This window comes from Lampetra planeri, chromosome 33 (assembly GCF_965212315.1).
Source record: "Lampetra planeri chromosome 33, kcLamPlan1.2.h2, whole genome shotgun sequence".
Lineage (NCBI taxonomy): Eukaryota > Metazoa > Chordata > Hyperoartia > Petromyzontiformes > Petromyzontidae > Lampetra > Lampetra planeri.
In genome coordinates this window covers 11,174,514-11,198,555 of record NC_136139.1, presented here as the reverse complement: position 1 = coordinate 11,198,555, position 24,042 = coordinate 11,174,514, and the positions used below count along the sequence as shown (strand labels likewise).

General features: G+C 54.9%; 2 protein-coding genes across 4 annotated transcripts; one reads left to right on the top strand and one right to left on the bottom strand.

Moving 5' to 3' along the window:
• Nucleotides 1–28: 28 nt before the first annotated feature.
• On the top strand, nt 29–17,310 carry LOC144729788 (prolyl endopeptidase-like). Of its 3 annotated transcripts, none has more exons than XM_078610291.1 (14): nt 29–909; nt 3,305–3,442; nt 4,360–4,423; nt 4,944–5,204; nt 5,636–5,765; nt 5,891–6,110; nt 8,030–8,221; nt 8,850–9,095; nt 9,297–9,478; nt 10,091–10,307; nt 10,507–10,656; nt 12,138–12,273; nt 15,545–15,645; nt 16,109–17,310. In XM_078610291.1, exons 1-14 carry the CDS (start codon nt 799–801, stop codon nt 16,157–16,159), a joined length of 2,199 nt encoding a protein of 732 aa, XP_078466417.1. In that variant the 5' UTR covers nt 29–798; the 3' UTR covers nt 16,160–17,310. The 3 variants fall into 3 exon arrangements, with proteins under 3 accessions (XP_078466417.1, XP_078466418.1, XP_078466416.1); XM_078610292.1 differs by having other exon boundaries at nt 3,302–3,442; nt 15,557–15,645; XM_078610290.1 differs by having other exon boundaries at nt 3,302–3,442.
• SLC3A2 (solute carrier family 3 member 2) lies at nt 16,596–24,042 on the bottom strand. The gene is made up of 9 exons (XM_078610293.1): nt 23,409–24,042; nt 20,325–20,498; nt 19,629–19,714; nt 19,430–19,504; nt 18,491–18,561; nt 17,867–18,050; nt 17,523–17,654; nt 17,336–17,389; nt 16,596–17,174 (listed from the first exon to the last, which is right to left on the bottom strand). The coding sequence occupies exons 1-9, from the start codon at nt 23,857–23,859 to the stop codon at nt 16,830–16,832; spliced, it is 1,572 nt and encodes a 523-aa protein (XP_078466419.1). The 5' UTR covers nt 23,860–24,042; the 3' UTR covers nt 16,596–16,829.

Here is a 24,042-nt window from a genome sequence, read left to right as displayed (position 1 = left end):
ACCCCCCATCACCCCCACCCAACATGGCCAACCGTCAACTCCCACGCGGTCCCGTACGCAACCTCCGGGAGCAACTCGGAAATCCGTCGCCGTTAATAGTTCCGGAGCCCATTTTATTTTAGTTCCGACTTCCTCCAGCCAGCTGCACGACGACAACAACATTGCGCGTTACCCGTGATGCCCCGCGCCGGTCAACATGGCGGCGCGCACGCGGCGCTTCCGGCACGTGTTGGTCCAGCGTGGACGGGCTTGAGGCTGGAGGTGCGCGGGCTTGAACGATCCACAAAGTCCATAACGTCCCACCTCCCCTCGCCCGCACGCCTTCGTTATCCAGTCTTGCAGGGTGCGGGGGCGCTGTTGGCATCTTTAACGAACGTCGTGAACACCGCACTCGCCAACGCCCCCCCGCCCCCCCCTGAAGAAGCGTGTTCAACCGACAGCACCGATGTCACCGGCGTGACCATAATCATGATCATTGTGGCCATAGGCGTTACCAACTAGTAACCACGAAGTGAATCAAACACCTAAATAATAATTAAAAACGTACAATCTACGTCAATAGCTTGCGCCTTAGTCCCATCGGCGGAATCGTTAAGTCCTCGCCATTCCGCTCCAGCCGCTGCTTGCAGCATCACCCGACCGTCCGCGTGCCCGCGGCAACCGGGGAGCGCTCCCGCCTCGATTCGCGAACCTCGCCTCCGCCCGCCTGGCTAAATCGAAGAACATCGCCGCAAAACACACAAAGACACGCGACTCGGTACAGAAGCGACTCTGTGCGGTGGCAGCAGCGGGGGCGCCATGGTGCCCCTGCACGTCGCCCGGGCCACGTTCCCCGCACTTCGCCTCCGACTCGGCGGCTTCGTGGGCCGCGCGCTCTCCGCTGCCGCCGGCCGCGGCGGCGATTCGCCGGTAAACGTTCGGAAAGTGGACGCGGTGCGCCGAGGGCGATGGGAGAGAAACGCTTTGACAATGCGACGGAGCGACAAATGGGGAGGAAGGACTCTAAACTTGTTTTTTTCAAGATAATAGTTGGTTTTAACCTTTTCTGGCAATTAAACAGGTCTTACGATGTTAAAGCACCAAACAGCAACCGTTTTGTACTGAATCATGTCTGCATTAACCACACGTACTTGTGGTGAACATGCAAACAACATACTCTTAGGTTTTTTTCGGTAAAGTCACCGAAGAAAAAAAATCTAAGAGTATGCATCCTTGCAGTCACGAAAGCTTCAAATCTAGAATGCAAACAACAAACATGCTCCGGCAATATATGCAATGCGTATTAATGCAGACAGGATTGCTTGCAAAATGTTTCTGTTTGGTGTTTAAACATTTTAACACCTTGATTTGAAGCTTTCGTGACTGCAGGGATCCAGACTCTTTGGTTCTTTCGATAAAGTCACGTAGGTAGAAAAATAATAATAGATCACGACGTTTCGATCGCCACACAAGCAACCATCTTCAGGTGGGAGTGAGAAACAGGCTGCTGAAACAACAAGTCCTTAGATATAAGTGACTCTACCGAAATAATAAAAAAAAGTATCTTAACACCTGTTTTATTGCCAGAAAGGGTCAAACCAATTCTTACATTTTGATACTGCCAATAAATGTCCCATGATATAAACACGTTTTATTACATTTTACCAGGTAAGGCCCACAGCTATTTCAGCTCTTTTTTCAGAAGCGACCTGTCAATACAAATGATAGCTCAACGAAGTGGCTTATCACGTGGAAATTTAGAGCAGACAAATACTAAAGTCATGTTGATTTTAAATGTAGAGGGGGAAAACCGGAGGGCCGGGAGAAAAATCCACGCGACCACGGGGGAGAACATGCAAACTCAAAATATACAGTAGGCGTCAGGATCGAACCCACGACCTCCTGTACACCAGGCGAGGCAGTTAACATCTCACCAACGAGCGAACCAGCCACGGAGAAGTGGTGACCATTGGACTGCTGTCCACTTGTGGCACAAATTTATATTCGTGGTTGATAAAACAAAGTTTGCGACCGCATTTTTAGATGAGTGGGTTAATGCTATGTTGGCCTTCTGGTTATGTTCATCCAATTGTCGTAAAAAGTATGACATTACTGCAGTGACGTGCGGTGAGGTCAATGGCTGGGGAGGAACTGGCTCGTGTCAGAGCCAGATTCACACACTGAGGGGGCGTGGTCTCACGGAGGGGGCGTGGCCTCACAGAGGGGGCGTGGCCTCACTGGGGGGGGCATGTTAGACACGCCCGACTCAGTGAGGCAGATGTGATGGCTGCCTCCCCTGGTGCTTTTTCATTCCAGAAACCAGCAGGACTAAATATCTTTATACACATAGTGAAATAAGTTACCTGGAGTATGGAAGCCGAGGACATGAAATGAAGGGGTCTACAAACATTGCATTGGTGACATACTGAGATAGTAACAGGCACGCGCTTATTGCCCGCGCTCCATCCAGTTACTGAGGGGTCGCTCAATCAGAGGGGAGGCAGAGCTCGTCGCTGCCTCACCTCTCGTCTCTTCCTGTATTTGCAGCGGAGCTCCGCATTGGCGATTTTGACTATAAAAATGATTGGAATCGTACAGAAATGACATTTATAACAGATCAGTGGAAAAATCTAAATATTTATTTAGTTTGATTATTCTTTTTTTTACTTTTCGTAACAGCTATTTTCATTGGAATATGACAGGTGAGGCTCTGCCTCCCCTGCCTCCCCTGCCTCCCCTGACCGCACATCCATGCATTACTGTACACTTTTACTTTGTCCGACACAATCAAATTATTCTCTCATCCATGAGCCAATGATGTTAGTTTTGTGTATGAAATTACGTCCTTTTGGTGTCACATCATGAGACGGAAGTTTTCATTTGGATCTCTCGGAGATTACTGTGACCCTGCGTGTTGAAGAACAGTTCTCGGAAGTGGATATTGCAGAACGACCTCTGAGATCCTTTCAATTGACACTTTGTTTCCACACGATAGAGGGCAGCACTTTCTCATTCGCCCTGCTACGGAGTAATGTTCGTTATATGGCAGCCAAACCGATATTTAATTGTAACATAATTAAACTCAGATTAATATATTACGTAATGGGTGTTTTGTGCAGTCATTGGTGAACGGACGGAGAGCATCAGCTCTCTGCGCTTGAGAATATGATGTAACCACAGGCGGCTGAAACCCCAGAATCTCAGTGGTCCGGCTCACCGTCTTTGACCTCCGAGCCACGCGGCCGCCTCTGAATGGGTCACGTGAACACGCGGTGCGGGCAAATGTGACTCGCGGGCGTTTCGTGCCGCGCACACGTGGCAGCAGGAGTACGCCGCTCTGCTCGAGAGCGAGGCGCGGAACTGCAAGCGAGCGTTCGACAGGGACCGGAGCAGGAGCCGCAGGATCCGGCAGAAGCTGCAGGACGCCTACGCACGGTTCACTACCGAGCACGACGACGCGACGGTGAGAGTGCCTCGATCGATCGCGACGCAACTCGGAGCGCGGTGACGCAACGCGGCGTCTCGATGCGACCGCATCCCGAGACGCTGCCGATCCCAGATTGCATTGGGAGCCAGGGAAGAGATCGGAGCGCTGGGATCTCACTTATGGGTGCGGGTGGGAAGTACGAGGTATGTGTGGAGGTGAGGGATGCGGGGAGGTGATGGATGTGTGGAGGTGAGGGATGTGAGGAGGTGAGGGATGTGGGGAGGTGAGGGATGTGGGGAGGTGAGGGATGTGGGGAGGTGAGGGATGTGAGGAGGTGAGGGATGTGGGGAGGTGAGGGATGTGGGGAGGTGAGGTATGTGTGGAGGTGAGGGATGCGGGGAGGTGATGGATGTGTGGAGGTGAGGGATGTGAGGAGGTGAGGGATGTGGGGAGGTGAGGGATGTGGGGAGGTGAGGGATGCGGGTAGGTGAGGGATGCGGAGAGGTAAGGGATGTGGGGAGGTGAGGGATGTGGAGAGGCTGTAGAGGAGACAGTTGCAATATGGCAAAGGCAACTTGCGATTAGTGAGCGCACATTATTTTGCACTATATACACAGTGCTGCATGAAGATGTTTGCCAGGTTATGCATTGAGACGTGTGTTGGGAGTTGTGCATTATAAATAAATATGACTGGTGATGACAATGGTGACGACGATGGTGACGACGACGGTGACGATGGTGACGACAATGGTAATGACAGTGACGACAATGGTGACGACGACGGTGACGACCATGGTGATGACGGTGACGACGGTGATGACTACGGTAACGACGATGTTGACGACGATGGTGACGATGGAAAGCCACGATCGGCTCACGTTTTTTTCCGAAGCGGACGATTCGCGCGCGTCGCTGCTCGCATCTCTGTCCAAATGAAAGTCTCAACTGTGCAGGTGGTGGGCGACCACGTCTACTACGAGGTGCAGGGCCGCGTCTACCGACGAGCGCTCCAAGCAGGTGACCACCACGCAGCCCGCACGCAGTCACAACGGCAGCGCCGAGTTTAGCGGTGAAACGACTCGGGGGCGTTTTCTTCCGTTTTGTTCGTTCGTAATCGACACCTCTCCATGGCGGGGTGGGGGGTGGCACAGTGGTAACGCTTGCGCCTCACAGCTGGAAGTTCCTGGGTTGATTCCCGACTAAGGCGCCTCTCAGTGTGTTGCGTTTGTATGTTCTCCGCTGTTCTGCGTGGATTTCCTCCTGCTTTCTCCATTTCCTCCCATAGCTCAATCAAAACAAAACAACCCTGCAAAATGTAATCGGTGTTGGCAAACATCCCACTGCTGAGAAACAACTGGAAAATACTCGATCGAAATAATGCATTGGCAACATCGCCGCCCCCCCCCTCCCCCTGTGAAGGCTTGGCATGACCCTCCTAAGAACGAGAGGCTTGTAAGGCTTTTCTGTATAAAGGCGCAGCAGCAACAGCAGCAACAGCAGCAGCATCAAGTAACGATATCGTCGTGTCGTGCGGCAGCGTCGCGCGTGGGGGCCGGGCCGGAGGAGTTCCTCGTCGATCTGCACCGCACCCCGCCAGGCGCGACGTCGCGCGACGCTCGGCTCCGAGGCCTCCGCCTCTCCCCCGGACGCTCGCTCCTCGCCCTCACCGTCTCCTGCGGCAGCGGCAGCGCCGCGCTCGCGTGCCTCGTGCTGGCGCTGCCGGGGCCCGGCCTTGCCGGCCGCCGCCGCTCGCCCGGCGCTGCCCTCCTGTGCTGCCTGCCAAGCGTCACGGCCGTCGGTGCGCCGTTCGTCCCGAGCACGGGGGAAGCGTCCGGGATGCGACGGGGATTTGTGTGGCGGGGTCGAAACGCGGCCCGCGTGGTCGCGAGTGGCCGTGTTTGTTGTTTAAGGGGCAAAGAGGTGGTGAGTCATCGGCAGAGGAAGAATGTTAGGCCTTGAGCTTGGACACGGGTACGCACGCTGACGCAAACGCAAAGATAAACATCCCCCGTGTAGCCTTTAACAGACAGTGCCGTTGGCGAGCACCTGTGACAGCTGGCACGGCACACAGATGTGCACGCACTTCCACAAACGCACGAACGCGCGCGGACACGCACCAAGCGCACCGACGCACGAGAATCGCCGCTTCCTCCGCCCGGGACGTACACAGACATGGCCGGCGTCGCCGCCACCGTGAGCGCTGACGCAGTGCCTCCCTCTGTGCGTCAGAGTGGGCCACCGACTCGGTGCTCTACTACACGGAGGTGGCGGAGGAGCTGATCCCCCGGGCGGTGTGCGCGCTGCAGCTGGGAGACGCCGGCGCCGTGACGCGCCGGCTATTCCAGGAGCACGACGAGAGGTGACCCCGCCGCCCACGCCGCCACCCGGCGCACCCCGGATCTGACCCCGTGACCCCCCCCCCCCACCCCCTCGTCCCTCGTTCGCCGGCGCCGCGTGACCCTCGGCGCCGCCCGTGTCGCGCAGCTGCTTCGTGGAGCTGGCGCGCACGCGCGACGGCCGGTTCGTGACGGTGAACCGCAGCTGGCGAGGCCACAGCTCCGAGGTGCTGCTGCTGGACACGGCGGCGCCGCTGTGTCCCCCGCGCGTCGTGCAGGAGCGGGCGCCGGGGCTCACGTACCACGTGGAGCGAGCGGGGGGGCGCCTCCACGTGCTGGCGGCGCTGGCGGAGAGCGACGAGTACCAGGTGGGAGCGGCGGTGGCCGAGTGGTCGGAGAGCCGAGTCGGCACCGTTGAGGTCGTGGGCTAGAGTCCGGGTTTCGTTGCCTGCGAATTAAACCAGGTTCTCAAATGTCGCGGGTGATGGTCTCAGCCCTGTCACTTCTGACTCGCTCAGAGACGCATAGACTCACACAGAGACCCATAGACTCACACAGAGACCCATAGACTCACACAGAGACCCATAGACTCACACAGAGACCCATAGACTCACACAGAAACCCATAGACTCGCACAGAGACACATAGACTCACACAGAGACCCATAGACTCACACAGAGACCCATAGACTCACACAGAGACCCATAGATTCACACAGAGACCCATAGACTCACACAGAGACCCATAGACTCACACAGAGACCCATAGACTCACACAGAGATGCATAGACTCACACAGAGATGCATAGACTCACACATAGACCCATAGACTCACACAGAGACCTAAGACTCACACAGAGACCCATAGACTCACACAGAGACCCATAGACTCACACAGAGACCCATAGACTCACACAGAGATGCATAGACTCACACAGAGACGCATAGACTCACACAGAGACCCATAGACTCACACAGAGACCCATAGACTCACACATAGACCCATAGACTCACACAGAGACCCATAGACTCACACAGAGACCCATAGACTCACACAGATTCCCATAGACCCACACAGAGACCCATAGACCCACACAGAGATGCATAGACTCACACAGAGACCCATAGACTCACACAGAGACCCATAGACTCACACAGAGACGCATAGACTCACACAGAGACCCATAGACTCACACAGAGACCCATAGACTCACACAGAGACGCATAGACTCACACAGAGACCCATAGACTCACACAGAGACCCATAGACTCACACAGAGACGCTTAGACTCACACAGAGACCCATAGACTCACACAGAGACGCATAGACTCACACAGAGACCCATAGACTCACACAGAGACCCATAGACTCACACAGAGACGCATAGACTCACACAGAGACCCATAGACTCACACAGATTCCCATAGACTCACACAGAGACCCATAGACTCACACAGAGACGCATAGACTCACACAGAGACCCATAGACTCACACAGAGACCCATAGACTCACACAGAGACGCATAGACTCACACAGAGACCCATAGACTCACGCAGAGACCCATAGACTCACACAGAGACCCATAGACTCACACAGATTCCCATAGACTCACACAGAGACCCATAGACTCACACAGAGACCCATAGACTCACACAGAGACCCATAGACTCACGCAGAGACCCATAGACTCACACAGATTCCCATAGACCCACACAGAGACCCATAGACCCACACAGAGACCCATAGACCCACACAGAGACACATAGACTAACAGCGACCCATAGACACACAGAGAGACCCATAAACAAACACAGATTGACTTGTGATTAAACCGGGTAGTGATGTGAGTTGATGGCTGCAGAGGAAAACCCACGACATTAAATTCGTTCTGAACTTAACTTGGCTGAATTCTGGCTTTAAGAATGAAAAGATCGGTTTGACTACTGTCACGTGACTGAACCTCGCCTTGATGTGCAGAGCGAGTGGGAAAGTGCTGCCCTCTACCGTGCGTGTGTGCCAGAGTGTCACTTGGAGAAGGGTCCTCAGAGGCAGCACTGTGATGTCCACTTCCGCGGGCCATTCTCCCACACAAAAATGAGTCGCAGATAATACGGTGGAGACATTTATTTTTTAAATCGTAAAAATAAAGCAAAGCAATTTTACATCGGGTCTAGTACTCCCGCACTTCCGATTAGCACGGTTGGCTATATACGGTGCGAAAGAAGTTCAACGTCCACTCGTACGGCACGTGTCAGAGGTCGCGCTGCGTGGGTGCGTGCGGGCCAGGTGCTGCAGGCGAGCGAGTCGGCCCCGGGCCAGGAGGGCTGGCGGCCGCTGTGGCGCCCCCCGCGGGGCTCGCGGCTGCTCGACGTCGACTTCCTCGACTCGTGCCTCGTCGCGTCGCTGACGACGGAGCGCGGCGCTCTGGCGCTGTCCGTGGTTCCGTACGATCGTCCGGACCGCGCCGCCACCGTGCAGGTGGATGCGGCGCTCCTCCTGCACCGAGCGATCGCTCGCTCGCTATGACGTGGGCGCGACGGACCGGTCGTCCCCACCACCGCCACCACCACCGCAGCCACCACTTCCACCACTGCCACCGCCACTACTACCACCGCCACCACTGCCGCCACCACCACCGCCGTCACCACCGGCGCCACCACCACCGCCACCACCGCCGCCACCACTGCCGCCACCACCACCGCCGCCACTGCTGATCTCACATCATTGAACCACAAAATGAAATCGTGAGAGAACCACCAAATACCCTCCCACGCAGATTCACAGCCAGCGGTAGGGGCTCATAACTGATCTTTGGGTCACCTAACTCCAAAGTGTGTTATTGACTGAATTCCCATCGCAAACCATAGCCCAAATTCTGGTGCCACTCCCACCCAAGGAATGTCGAGGTGTTCTTGTAATGTAACAGTCGGGGTTAACCTCACCGGCGTTTGTCAATCCACTGCTGGATGAAGTCCTCCCCGCATCGATTATGGGGTCCTTGTTTGACCATACTCCGTACTCAGCCACGCCGGTCGCTGTAACCCTTCAATGTCTGCGCTCCTTGCCGCGCCGTTGCGATGTCTCCGTGCGTGTGCGCGAGGAGCAGTTGGCCCCGTGGGCCTGCGTCCTGGAGCCGGACGCGAGCGCAGAGCGGGGGCCGGAGGAGTTTGGGTTCCGCCTCTCGTCTCCCGTCCTCCCGGGCGAGCGCCGCGTGCTGGACGTGGCGAGCGCACGAGTCCGGGGGGACGCGGGAGACGGGGACCCCGGGGGGGACGCGACGGCGAAACGGGACGCCGCGCGGAGCGTCGAGCGGGACGGTTACTCCGTCCACAGGCTACACGCCGTCAGCCAGGTGCCGCTCGGGAGAGAGCCCCGGCCGACGGGAGGGTTCAGGGAATTTTAACGAGGGACATCGCGCGGAATGTATATTTTCGCTCGGCCAGAATGCTCGTGGGCGATCCGGTTCACTTTGAGACGCGAAATTCATCCGACTCGTGCGGCTCACGGGAACGCGCCGTGACTCGGTGGCGCCGTCGTTCCGCTCGTACCGCAGGACGGGACGGCGGTGCCGCTGACCGTGCTGCACTCGCGCGACCCCCCCGGCGGCGACCTCTCCGGGCGACCGCTGCTGGCGCACGTTTACGGCGCGTACGGCGTGGACGTTGCCATGGGCTTCAGGCCCGAGCTGCGCGTGCTGGCCGACGCCGGCTGGGTGCTCGCGTTCTGCCACGTGCGGTGAGGCCTCCCCCACCACCCCACCCTACTCTGCACCGCTCGTGGTACGTCGGGCTCGCATTTTGTTGTAGAGATAAAAAAGAACAATGCCGCAATCGTGCGGTGGCAAGTAACGGACCCCCCCCACAATTGGATTCCCGGCCGTGGCGAGCGTCGGTGGCCGTGGCGAGCGTCGGTGGCGCGTGTCCTGAACCAGCCCTCTGTCGACCCGCCGCTGCACGGTCGCCGGTGCCATTGAGAGCAGTGCTTCTCGGCCTCCGTCACTCGGCGGCGCTCAGCAATTTGGAGCCGGCTCCATCTCCGCGGCACCCAACTGCGCCGTCGTGCGCCGACCGAGGGAGTCGAGAGAGGGCCGGGGGGTGGCGGCTGCGGGGTCGCCTGCTGCTGCTGCCGTGCCTGCGTGTGCGACCAATGGAGAGGGGATGGGCGGGGGGCGGGGGGTGGAGCAGCCGCTGATCGGCGAGGCGAGTTCGTTCGTCCTAGCTTGTGGACAGTGAGGTTCTTATGTTTCCAAAAATACTGCGGCGCCCTGGTCGCCAAGCACTGGTTTGGAGGATGCTTATAGGATCGCCGCTGAAAGAGAGTGAGCGGCTTCGACCGTGCGGCGCGCAGGGGCGGTGGCGAGCGCGGCCGCTGGTGGCACGCGGCGGGACGCGGGGCGCAGAAGCGCGCCGGCCTGCACGACCTGCGCTCGTGCCTGGCGGAGCTCCACACTCGAGGACTCTCCCGCCCGGGCCTCACCGCCCTCGCCGCCTCCAGCGCTGGCGCCGTGCTGGCCGGCGCTCTGTGCAACGAGTCTCCCGGCCTGGTGCGCGCCGTCGTCCTGCAGGTCGGCCTGCACCGCACCGCAGCGCCGAGCTGCGTTTAGCCGCGGGGGGCCCCGTTCGTACTCGCGGTGCGGAAATTGACCGAATCCTTCTCCGCGGGGAGTTGTGAGCGCGGTGGGTTTTATCGTGGGTGAAACGACGACCTCGGTAGAACAGCGGCTCCCGACGATCTCGCGTGCGTTCTCCGCGTGCCCTCCGCAGGCTCCCTTCCTGGACGTGCTGGGTACGATGCACCGCCCGGAGCTGCCCCTCACGCCGCAGGAGCGGGGCGAGTGGGGCGACCCGCTGAGCGACGCCGCCGCCCTCCGCCACATCGGCAGTTACTGCCCCTACACCAACGTGCGGCCGCAGGTGCCAGTGCGGCAGAGAGTGATGGGATGCCGGGTGCGACGGGGGGGAGGGGGGGGTCACTCCATCTCACGAGCGCGAGCCTCGTTCGGATTCGCCAGGCCCGAGACAGGTTATGGCGCCAACGTAGTCTGGGCCAGCGCTGGGGAACACGCGACTTTGTTAATAACGGCCTACTTGCGGCCTACCACTTGGACATTCATCCGTCGCCGTGAGCATCTTAGCTGGTCTTCGCACCTCATGGGCTCACCGTGATGACATCACCGTGATGACATCACCGTGATGACATCACCGTGATGACATCACCGTGATGACATCACCGTGATGACATCACCGTGATGACATCACCGTGATGACATCACCGTGATGACATCACCGTGATGACATCACCGTGATGACATCACCGTGATGACATCACCGTGATGACATCACCGTGATGACATCACCGTGATGACATCACCATTACTCTATTTAAGACCTAAACCGACCAGCGTGGTGAAACAGGAAGACTTCATAATTCTGGCTAATCGCCTGATGAGACTGGTTGTAATCACTAGCGAAATGTCACAGTACTTGAATTGTAAATGTTGTGGGTTTAATCTCCAACACACCAGTGTGCTGAAGTAGTAACTAATTTACACGTTTTGTTTACGTGCAAAACCTTACTAATTGGCTGTTTTGGGTGGTGTTGGGTTTAACGACACATTTATATTGACACAGTCTAACCCAAAATCCCTTTCTTATGCACTAATTGGGTTTTGGGTTAATGCTGTGCTTCTGTCACTGCAAGGGTTTCTACTAATAATGATTCACAGATCTTGGCCAATCCACCACGGCTGGTTCAAGGTCTCCCCAACGCCGTGCTGGTCACGGTGGTTCTTGACCAAACTTCACCACGCTGGTCGGTGCGGGTTGGTGAAGGCTGGGGCGTGACCGAGACTCAAACTCGCGTCGCCGGTACCGTAGCACGGCGTGCTCACCACCGGGCCACCGCTCCCCCAGTTTGTACGCAACGATATTTTTTTTAACACTGCTCAGGTGTGGAATGTTGCTCTTGAATCACCTTTTTTTTACACGAATCCAAAGAGTCCAAGTGAGAGTGTCGCTTTAGCAACACATTACCAGCGACTTAAGTGAGCGTGGAGCAGCTGGGAGCTGCATGTGCGTGCGTGTGGGCACCGGTCGTGTAGCGGTTCACGCACTGCATTACGAACTCGATGACCCGAGTTGATTCCTGCTCATGGCCAACACCCGCGACGATTATCTGAACCGATTCTGGGCCTTAAATGAGTACCTGGTGTAGAGCGATGTGTAGTAAATATCTTACCTGGGCAGACAAAGGCAGCCGGGCGTGGTGCTGCCCACCAAACCCCAACAGCACTTGCCCCAGCAGCCTGTTAAAGTCAACACGGGGTAGGGGGATCTTTGCCTGTGTGTGCGCCGTGCCCTGCCTGTGTGTGCGCCGTGGTGCCCCGCTTGCACAGGCGTACCCGGCCATGTACATCAGCTGCTCGCTTGGGGACCGCCTGGTGCCGGCGGCCGGGGTGCTGCGCTACGTCTCGCGTCTGCGCCAGGCGATGGCCGAGCACCGTGCGTCGCGGCCGCCCCTCGCCGGCGCCGGTGAGGTTTGGCGGAAGCGCGACGGGGGGGGGGGGGGGGGGGAGACGGTGCTCGGAAATCACGGTGCGCAGCACACTGCCATCTGTGAATCGATCCGAAGAACCGGCCAGAAAAAAATATCTTAACTTTTTCCTTAAAAATGCCTAAATTGTTTTAAATCTGAAACCCCAAACTGTACCTATCCATCCACGCTCCACACACCCCCTTACCTGTCCACCAGGTGGCGCGTGGCTGATTACCGAGAGGGTTTCAAGGTCTCCTCGTGGATTCTTAGTAAATTATTCGAGCTCAGTAGATGACTGAGAATGCTGCTTATTTTGGCACGTTTGCCTTCTGCTTTACGCGATGGGTTCGTCTTTAGCTGTTGTTGTTTTGCAAGTAAAGTATGTGCTGTTTAACACGTAGGCTTTCACGACCAATTTCATCCATAATATCTATTTTTTTGGTTAGATCGTGTAAATATAAATGTGTCGTTAAACCCGCCACCACCCTACACAGCCAATTAGTAAGGTTTGTCACGTGAACAGAACATGCCAATTCGTTACTTGTTCAGCACATCAGTGTGTTGGAGAGCAAATCCACAACATTGCAATGTTTGTTGTGGATTATTAGCGTACGAGCTATTCCATTATTTTCTCAAAGCAAAATAGCTTTTAACTTTTTCCCCGTTCCGAGACGTGTGCGAGTTGCTCGTGGCTCAGCGTAAGTTTTATTTACAAAGGTGTACTATCGCCGCTGTTTTTAAAGACATTTTACTACGATAGCTAGCGCCAAACTGTGCCACACGTCATCCCGCGTGGCCTGTTACTGCCGATGCCGTCCAAAATCGATTCCGTTCCGTCGACTTGAACGTACGGAATCGGAACGGAATCGGAAGGAAAACTGATGACGTGCACGTACATCACCAGAACGGGAAAGAGTTGTAACAAATTTCTGTTTCGACACCATGGGTGGAGGAGCCTGGTCCCCCCCCTACCTTATGCGTGGCTTGTTGGTGTTGGCAGGGTGAGCGACGATGTCCCGTGTCTTGCCATGGGCATTGCGACTGGAGTCGCTGTGTTAAAACAGAGAGCCGGAAGGCCTCACTCGCTGCAGAATAACGGCCGCCCGAGGTTCAACGGCATGGCGTGGGCCATGAAATCACGCTTGGGATTGGTTTCCCCTTATTGAAACTCCAGTGCGTTATTCCGGAGGTCCCGAGTATTTCACGAAGATTCGACACGCCGCTCGACAACGCCGTGCGGCTTCAAAAGGCAAAAGGAAATTGGTAACGGGCGATGTTTCTGGCAACGGCCCTTTATTACAGCACAGAGAGGCGCCAAGAGAGATAGAATTGATAATAATCAGAGATAGTGGATAATAGTGGTCGGAGACTGCACTTTACACCATGGGGCATGAAGTCTAACCACGTATTATCGATCAGAATTTTTTTTGCTGCACGTGCATCCGATTGTGTGTTGCCAGGGCGGAGTAGGAGTCGTGCGGATTGCGTCCGATCGGGTTCGTGAAGCGTGTACAAGTACTAGTGAAAGAGACAATCTGAGAAACAATGCGACAGAAATGGGTGCAGATAACGAGTGGAGAATCCTCCCCTTGTTCTCGCCGCGGATTGTGGTCATTTGTGGGATTTCCGTTGGGGGCAAGGCCGGGGATTTGAGCAGTGGACTGAAAAATGCCTCGCTCCACGCTGCATTCCACGTCAGCAATAATCGATGCCTCGAGTCTCCTGGCTGGCTGCTGGCTGGGCTGCTGTCGACCCCAACAATCGCTCTGTTGCTGTCAGTGGCTGCTGCGGGGCCAGTTGTTACCTCAACTAGCTCGGCGACTGGCCACATGGGTTTTTCCGGGTAACAAAATAAAGTTTGAGGTGAGCTGAAATGGCGGAAGTCCGGAAAACGTTTATGAGTAAGAATAGTGACACTGAGGAGGTGGGACTAACAAATACCGAAGACTGACCACGATTCATTTAAAATCGCTCAAAGTTTTCAATGCGTGCTCCTTCCAATGTAATTATTTCGCCAGAATATTCTTTCAATTCTAGAGAATATAGCAACAAAAAAAACCTCTACATATCACCTCGCGATTTCATTTTCTTATCGAAATGTATCTATGGTGCCTTTCCCAAAGCGCTGTACAGAAGTTTATTAAATCGTACATGAAGATGAGTGGGTTTTACATGATGAATGGGGTTATTCAAAGTCGTGGTGCAGTTTTATTGACAGTAGGGCAGGCGGGACTGTTCAGGCGGGAATCGTGTCAGCCCGGTCGTAGCTGGGAGCGCTCGGCGAACAGATGACGGTGAAAGGAGCTGTCTCTCGTTTTCCTTCCACAGAGCGACGGCTTCTTTGCTCGGCCTGTTCTCGATTTAAAATAGAAACCCTTGTTAGTGTCCATCAGGACGCTGCACGATCCACTGTTGGGAGCTTTTATTTAAATCAGTGGTCTCGCTTTGGACTTAATAGGTAACTTTTTTTTCATCCATTTAATCAGCAGCCTCAGGGTGATCAGGCTTTTGCAGGGCGCCCTCTCAACTCGAGGAGTCACTCTGCTGGGCGGGTTGTGGGGGGTGTTCCACAGTCTTGGAGGGTTTGAAGGAGGCCGCCCGATGAATGCTGCTGTGTAGAATCACAATTGAAGTAACTTGCGGCTCATTTTTCAACTTTGGCCCGTGACGCCTGTGCACGATGGCCTACTCTTGCGAATGAAGTCACGGGATCGCTAACATGCACCGGGAAACACTTGTATTATTTTTACAGTTAGTTTTACCGTTGGTACAGTATTAATCAGGGCGGCTGCTGGATTCAAACCACGAGCCTCTTTCCTGAGCGGCGAACGCCGGGGTCACCGTCAGGTTCTGGCCACTTGTCGTTTGGCACGGTGGTGTCCATCGTTGCGCTCCAGGGGAGCGGCAGGTTGTGCACGGTGTTGAGATGTTAACACTACCTCGCCTGGTATGCAGGAGGTTAGTGGGTTCAATCCCGATGCCCGTATATTTTGAGTTTGCACGTTCTTGCCGTGGTCGGGTGGATTTTTCTCCGGGCCCTTCGGTTTTTCCCTCCACATTTCGAAACGCGCGTTTAAAGTGTTTGGCTGCTGCTGCTATCAATTTACAGGTGAAAAGCCACTTTTTGTCGAGCCGTCATTCGCGATAGCCAGATCACTTCTGAAAAAGAACCCGTACATAGCTCGGTGGGTCTTACAGCTGGTAAAATAAAACATTGTTTATAGTTGTTGTAACGACTCCGTAAAACGTGGATTTGTGACTCCACAGAGGCCGCCACAGAGGCCGCCGCCGAGGCGCCGCTGGTGGTCAGCGTGCACGAGGGGGGCGGCCACTGCGGCCCAGACGACCTGGACGGCCACGTGCGCGAGGTGAGAACGCGTTTTCTCAAGCGACGGCGATACGCGCTTACCCTGCACCGTCAAAACAGTGATTTTAAGGGCGGTTACAAGCGCATTTTCACTGATCGACACCCGGCCAGTTAACCTATGGCCACGCACGATCCAGTGCGGTGTTTGTGCATGGGTGCAAATATGTTGATCGATGTTCACACATCTGACCACCTCGCACGCAGTATTGACCTCGCGTATGATGGCTCGCCCCTAAAGCGCAGTGAAGCGTCGTCACACACCTAAAGCAGTTAGTGCTTTAGTTTCGTCCAGTGACCTGTTTTTGCAGTGCGACCACCATTTTCTACAGATGGTCACACACCCGCACTTGTTTTACTCGTCTGCTAACAGTTCAGTCCCCACGAGTCAAATGTTCGGCACCGTAGTCATTAGCTTGGCCTTTAAAAATACTGACTGACTCAGCCAATCACCGTCTTCATTGCAGGTTGCCCAACAGTACACCTTCCTGTGGCAGGCCCTTGGACTCCCCGACTGATTAACCAGCTCTCGCCTTGATAGCAGAAACGTAAAACGCTCACAGCCGACGCATGGTGGGACAAGGTACAGGTTATGCAAGAGAGTACCGCCACCATGCCTGCGTGGCACTGCCAACATCGCAGAAACACTGCCAACATCGCAGAAACACTTCCAACATCGCAGAAACACTGCCAATGTATGTGGAGATACAAGAATTACCACTGCATAGGTTTTCACCAATGTGCTGCTGTATGTTGAAATTCTGTCGCACTGTACGTATCCCAACCGTGCTAATCGGAGGTGCGCTTTTGTTAGGCACAAAGTCCGACGTTTAAAATCTCGTGCTGGGAGCTTCTTGAAGTAACCGGATTTAATTGCACCCAACTACAAACTGAAAACATTGGGTCGGTAACGCACGACTACCTCCATGAAACACGACAAAATGAGGACCGTGGTTAGGCTTTGTAACATTTATTTTCTCACAAGCAATCGAGGTTCAAGCAAAATGGTAAAATCTTGTCGCAATGGAATACAGCGAGATCCAAATTGGACTGCTAACAAACACAACAAGAAATGTATTTGTTCCCATATCAGTGCAACTACACCACCACCACCACCTTCGTTCGCCCGCCAAGTGGCTCCGCTAACTGGGGGCGAGAGCCCCCTTCACACCGTGCCCATGCTCGACTTTAGGCCACGTAGTTGTACTTGAGCACCAGTGCCTCCATGGGCTCCAGCTCCAACTTGGAGAGGTCCACGTCGTCCAAACGGTTGAGCGTCGAGCTGCCCACCACGCTGGCCGTCGGCGGGAGATTGTGCTCCTTCACCAGGTCCAGCGTTTGCTGCGTGGACCCCAGGTTGAAGAGGATCATGAGGCGAGGACTCTGGTCCCACACCAGTCGGAACGCGAACACGCCGTCCTTGCTCAATGTATAATTCAAGTCGCCAAACTTGGCCGCCGACTCGGACCACTTGAGCTTTGCGAGATTGCGGTAGAGAAGCAACGTTGAGTTATGCTTGTGAGTCTCCTGGCTCTGCGCGCACACAAATTCGGTGAAGGGGGGGGGGACAAGATGGGACATGGTCATGTATTAAAGAACCATACAGACCCTGTATCATATTATAGAGAACCCAATATTGTTTGTTTTTTGTAATAAATTTAAACTCGGTGTTGTTCGCATGCTGTCCACCATACCTTCACGTTGACGATGCCACTGGAGTCGTTCCACGGCATTGGGATTTCCGCACCCTGACAAGACCAGACAACTACAATTACTGCGATGCTCGCTAACTACTCGGGCGAAAGTCCGACCACAAGCAGTGAAAGCACAGGTGCGGCCGCAGCAATTTAGTCCATGTGGTGTGAGTGGCGGGGGACCGACCTCGAAGTCTCTCAAACCGATCTCGTCGCCGTAGTAGATGAACGGCGTGCCCGGTAGGGTGAGCAGCAGGACGCCGAGGGCCCTGTTCAATTCCGGATTCTTGGTGGCCAAGTAGCCGTTGCGACCTCCGATCTGCAAAATGTGCGGCCACCCCATCAAATGTAATCCTCTCCCCCTCCCTGCTGCGCAACAATCACAGCTTCAACTGTCATGCAACTCAAGCGCGTCGAGAGATGTAGGTCAATCTGATTGTGCACCTTAGAATCGTACAATTCGCACAGTGCGGCGCGCGGGTGTGCGTAACGCACAAATGCCAGCGGCACTGTAATCACGGCGGTACTGACCGCCAATCCAATGGACTTGTTCGCTGCCTTCGTGAGGACGGATTCGACCAGCTTGTGGACATCTTTTTCCGTGGAGCTGGCAGACAACTTGCGTAGGTCATAGATAACGGGCAGGTCAGCATTGCCGTTCTGCACCAGATACTCCGCCAGATCCGAATCCTGCCGAGCGTCGGCGATGAGCACCCTGCACAGCCACACACGCACACGTCCTTCAGAGTCACTCTGGCAGCTACTGCTATTTTTACGTTAGCGACAAGCGGTGTTGATTTAGTCAACGTTTTTTAGACTGGTCAAGGACGAGCCTTGGTCTGTAGATTCAATGCAGTCATTTAAATAAATGCCGAATAACCAGTGGTAATTTAACCACTAAATCCCACACAGACTTAAGACTTTGACAAACATTCCACAGCTTGTCCTCCCACTTGCTTTTATTTTAACTTTTTATTATTTGAAATTTTCTATCTACGCGACTTTACCGAAGGAACCAAGAATTTTGTCCTCCACGAGTCTAATACTAAACAAATTCTGACTGAATTAAACACCGGCGTCACCAATTAAAGTCACCACGCATCAAATGCACGACCGAGTGGCCACGGCACTGTCGTTGTTGTTGTGCTCACTCACCGACGCTCCTTGTCCTCAGTGCTGTAGGCGGACGTCACGTTGTGCCACTCCTCAAAGAGATCATTGACCTCCTGCAAAGAAAATGACCCCAGGTAAATTGGTTACAGGTGTAGATTTGAAGTTTTCGTGACTGCAGGGATCCATACTCTTTAGTTCTTTCGGTAAAGTCACGTAGGTATAAAATAAATTAAATCACGACGTTTCGATCTCAACACAAGCAATCATCAGGAGGGAAAACCACAGCAATAAATTTTTTTTTGCAATTTTCTTGCTGTGGTTTTTCCCACCTGATGACGATTGCTTGTGTTGCGATCGAAACATCGTGATTTATTGAATACCTACGTGACTTTACCGAAAGAACCAAAGAGTATGGTTACAGGTGCATCGCATACTGGGTGGCGGGGGCTGCCAGGGGAGATTAGAACTACAGGAAAATCTCCAACTGGGACTTTACCATCCAGAATGCTGCGTTAACCGGCATCTGTCAAATGGAAATACAAATATGCTGCTGAGTGGCGTCGCCCGTGGCAGTCTCAATTGTTAACGTCCGCCATTGTGATGGCATTGTGCTTTATCGTTGCATTGTATACTGCACTCTAAGCTGCCCCACTGCTTCTCTAGAATGAACTTAGGAGGCTCTAGACAGCAGACTGGTGAGTACCTCTGTAAAGAGATTATATTATTGAGTATAGCAGTTCAAATGTAGGCTTATTGTCTTTCTTGAAAAGTTTTATGAAATTTGATGAGCCGTAAGTATAACTTAGATAATCGGCATCTTTGATGAACCGGCACCCTCTATTCCCCATGGATGTTGGATAACAGCTTTTCCTGTACACCGTCTCCTCGGTGATGTGAAAATAAAAGCTGAACTTTTTCCGAATACACAAACATTTACTAAAATAACGCATCTCGCCAAGGGTTAGGAGAGCAAGGAATTACCTCCTTTTTACCCAGGCCCTCCACACTGATGCGGAATCCCGCGATGCCTTGCTCCATCCAGAACTTCAAGGCTTTCTGTGAAATCCACAAACGGGCACAGTCATTATGAGGCAACCACACCATTGGGCAAGTGTACCATGAGACAACCACACCAAAATGCGATGCCAGGGGCACGGTCCACTACATTGAGTCGCCTCACCTTCATCTCTTCACGCATCTTCGTGGTGCCACCCGTGTCGTTGCTGAACCACTTGGCAGGGAACATGTCCAGTATGATCTTGATGTCTAGACGATGAAACGCAAACCACAACGGTCACATTTGCTACACGCCTGGTAGCCCACCCCCCGGTCTGGAACGTGGGGCTTATGGAACTTGTATACAGTGTTCCCTCATTATTCACGAACTTGCTATCCGCGATTTTGGCTATCTGCGAATCACGCCTGGAACTCTGCACGACTGCCTCGAGAGGGACAGAGAGAAAGACAGTGATGAGACAAAGTTATGACAGAGTAATGAGAAAAAGTGATGAGAGTGATGAGAGAGAGTGATGAGACAAAGATGATAGAACTTCTTGAAGCTATAGAAGCATCTGCAGACGCTGTACGATATTAGTAGGCCAATAGCCGCAGAATGTGCTATTGACGAGCATCTCCGGAACGTATATCCATCGCGAATAACGAGGTTAATGGCTGGAGTTGCGAGCGCTGGGCGGAATTAATTGGGAATCTAATGTAACGACACTGCCCTCCACCGGGAGACCAAAGCCCAATTTCACACGTTCGCTCTGCCTCACAGGGACAGCTGCTACTGGGGGGGGGGGGGTCGTCCCCCGGCACAGCGCGTCTTCCAAGATGTACCGCTGCGAGCGAGGTGCAGTATAAATACGAGACCCACCTTTCCTCCGAGCCTCTGTCATCAGCTTCTGGAGTTCGTCCAGCCGGCCGTAGCGAACGTCCACGTTTGTGAAGTTAACCTCCTGGCGGGTCGTGGCGGCGTCCTCTGGAATCAGCTGCATCACCATCGCCCTCACGTTGAGCTGCTTGAGGTAATCCAGCCGGCCCTGCACGCCTGGTAACCAGCAAGGACGGGTCAACAGGTGCGCGCACGAGGGGCTCGTGAGGATAACAGGAGAATCTGGCACGGTTACCCATCAACGCTTCGTGGCGCCATTAGAGGTGGATAAACTTTAACTCTCATCTGTTTCGTACACGTACGGCCTCTTGCGTTAATCCACTGCTGGATGAGGGCCTTCCCCACGCCGTGTGGGTCATGTGGTTTATTTGACCTTACTTCACCATGCTCGTCAGCGCAGTTTGGTGAAGGCGGGGGAGGGATGGGTGTTGGAGCAAAGGCAATGGATTTTGTTGCAAATGTGTTCGAATATCAAGCACAGAATCCCAATACTTTTTTTCAGGAGGGTTTGTTTGGCCAACAATGATGACATTGTACGAGTTTAGCTATGGGAGGAAACTGGAGGAAACCCACGTAGATCAGGGAGAAAACAAACTCACATTGGATGGGTAACAGTTACTCATTGCCACGAGGATCACTGGTTTCCACTGCGCCATGGTCTAATAACCCTCTGAAGGTGACTTGGCAAAAAGGGGCTCACACGTTTCAAACGTGTCGTCTTGAATATTAATAGTGTAGTTGTACCCAGCCAGCCTGCATGCCTTCAGAGCCGACACGCTACATTATATAACATTACATTTTGTGACGATTCACTTTCCCTAAGCCTTGTTTTCCCTATTTAAAAAGCATTGCCATCATTTGAATAGCCAAGAAAAAGTGAACCCTGCAGATACGCTGTTGCAACAAACATTCAAGCAATGGGACAAACCCGTCAACCCCCTTATCAGTGCCGAGCTGATCACAGACCAATTCAGACCTTATTGGTCACCCCGTGCCCCTTATACAGCTCAACGTTCATCCTACAAAGCCCCATCCATCACAAGGGAGAAACACAAAAAATAGACAATAAAAAAACTAATTTTGCCCGTGTTGAAACGGCTGTATGCCTTACGGACCCGAAAACGCGATTTCCCTGTACAAGAATAAGGGATAAACCGTATGGGTTTGACAACTATGCAATGAGGAGTAAATGATTAAATATTCCGCGTTAACAATGCGGAGCTTGCAGCGTCAGCCGGGGGCGACGCTGCGCCATGGCCGCGCATGACGCAACCTCCAACTCAAATTTCGCTTCTCCCCCACTCACCACCCACCTCACCCCCACCCCTCACCACACCACCCACCTCACCCCCCCCTCACCCCCACCCCTCACCACCCACCTCACCACCCACCTCACCACCCACCTCACCACCCACCTCACCACCCACCTCACCCCCACCCCTCACCACCCACCTCACCACCCACCTCACCCCCCCCACTCACCCCCACCCCTCACCACCCACCTCACCACCCACTCACCCCCCCACTCACCACCCACCTCACCCCCACCCCTCACCACCCACCTCACCACAACCACGCCCAGCTCCTCACCAAACCCCCCTCACCACCCACCTCACCACCCACCCACCCCCCCACTCACCCCCCCACTCACCCCCACCCCTCACCACCCACCTCACCACAACCACGCCCAGCTCCTCACCAAACCCCCCTCACCACCCACCTCACCACCCACCTCACCACCCACTCACCCCCCCACTCACCACCCACCTCACCCCCACCCCTCACCACCCACCTCACCACAACCACGCCCAGCTCCTCACCAAACCCCCCTCACCACCCACCTCACCACCCACCTCACCAGAGCCACGCCCGGCTCCTCACCCCCCACCTCACCACCCACCTCACCACAGCCACGTCGGCTCCTCACCAAGCCCCCCTCGTCACCGAACAGACCTCGTCAGTGCCCACCAACCACGCCAGATCCTCACCAACCACACCGCCTCACCGCCACATCTCCTCGTGTGTGCCCAGAGTGACCTCGCAATGACAGAACGAATCTCGGTTGTCGCCTCTCTGCCTGGGTCTCACTGCCCCGCGAATAAAAAAAACAATTTATAGACGTCGTGCGGTGAGAGAACCGTCACCTCGCCTTCCACTCGCGCCATCGACCGCCTCCATCTCCCCTCTACCTCCTCCTCCTCCATCTCCTCCTCTAGCTCCTCCATCTCCTCCTCTACCTCATCCATCTCCTATTCTTCCTCCATCTCCTCCTCCCTCTACCTCCCACCCACCGCCTCTCCCTCCATCTCACGCTTCGCAATGTCGCACCTCGCTCTACATCCACTTGTCGCGCAGAGGAGCCATCTCAAGAGCTCTAATTAAACTCGTGACAAATCGTGCGAGATGGCCGGGTCGGGCTGTATGGGGGGAGGAGGCGACCTTCACATCTTGTTACACAGCGGGCGGCCTCGTTCACGATGGTTAATTACGACGATTCACGTCGTTGTCTAGACGAGGAAGGCGGCAATGTGACAATGTTGAAGGGTAACGTTGTAAGGCGACGAGGGGTGGTGTGTGGGGTAACGAATGAATGAATGGATGATGCAATCAAGGCCGGGCCTTGCGATGCCGACGACGAAGCCGGCGGCGTCGCAACAAGTGGCGAGTCAGGGGCAACCACCACCACGATGGTGGTGGTCGTGGTGTCGACGATTTGGGTGTTGGCGCTCGACTAACAACACGAAGCCGGCGGACAAAATGCCGGGGCGACGCACTCTGTCACTCACCACTCACTCGCTACTCACCCACCACCCACTCGCCACTTTCTCTCCACTCACCCACTCACTCACCCACTCGCCACTTACTCTCCACTCACTCACCACGTACGCCACACTCACCACTCACCCGCACACCACTGACTCACCACTCACCCCGTACACCAGGGCGCCACGCACACCACTCACCACCACTAACCCACCGCTCACTCACCGCTCACCACTCACTCGCACACCGCTCGCTCACTCACCACTCACCCACCACTCACACCGCTCCCCGCACACCACTCACCCCTTACGTCCCCTTTGCCGGCGCCGTTATTGTCGGCGAACGCCGCGGTCGAGACGTCGTAGACGGCCGTCAGCTGCCACCAATCCCGCGGCGGCTCGGGCTTGCACCGCGGAGCCTGCACGATGATGGCCACGGCCCCGGCGAGCATGGCGAGCCAGCCGAGCCAGAATAAGACGAGCAGAGCGAGGCGGGTCCGGATCCAGAATGGCTGCGTCGAGATCTTGAGCAGCTCCTCCTTGGTGAGGCCCGTGAAGCGAGCCGCGGGCGACGCGCCGTCGTCGAGTTTGGCCGCAGCTCCGTTCGCGTCGCCCGGCGTGTTCATGAGCACCTTCTCAGCATCGCCCTCCTCCTCCTCCTGCTGCCGATGCTGCTGCTCCTCCTGCTCCTCCGGGGAGCCGTCTCGCAGCTCCACGTCCTTCAAGTCGATCGACGTGACGTCTCGGTCGGCCATCTCCGGCGGTCGATGGCAGCTGCGTTGCTTGCTTTGTACAACAACAACAACAAGCCCTTGGTGGCGTGGAAGGAGTGTGGAGTGGCTGATGGTGTCAGGGGCTGGAGTGTGGTTCTGTGGGTGGAGTGGAGGTGGTGGTGACGCTTCTCGCGGCCGATGCGGCAGTTTGAGGAACCTCCTCCC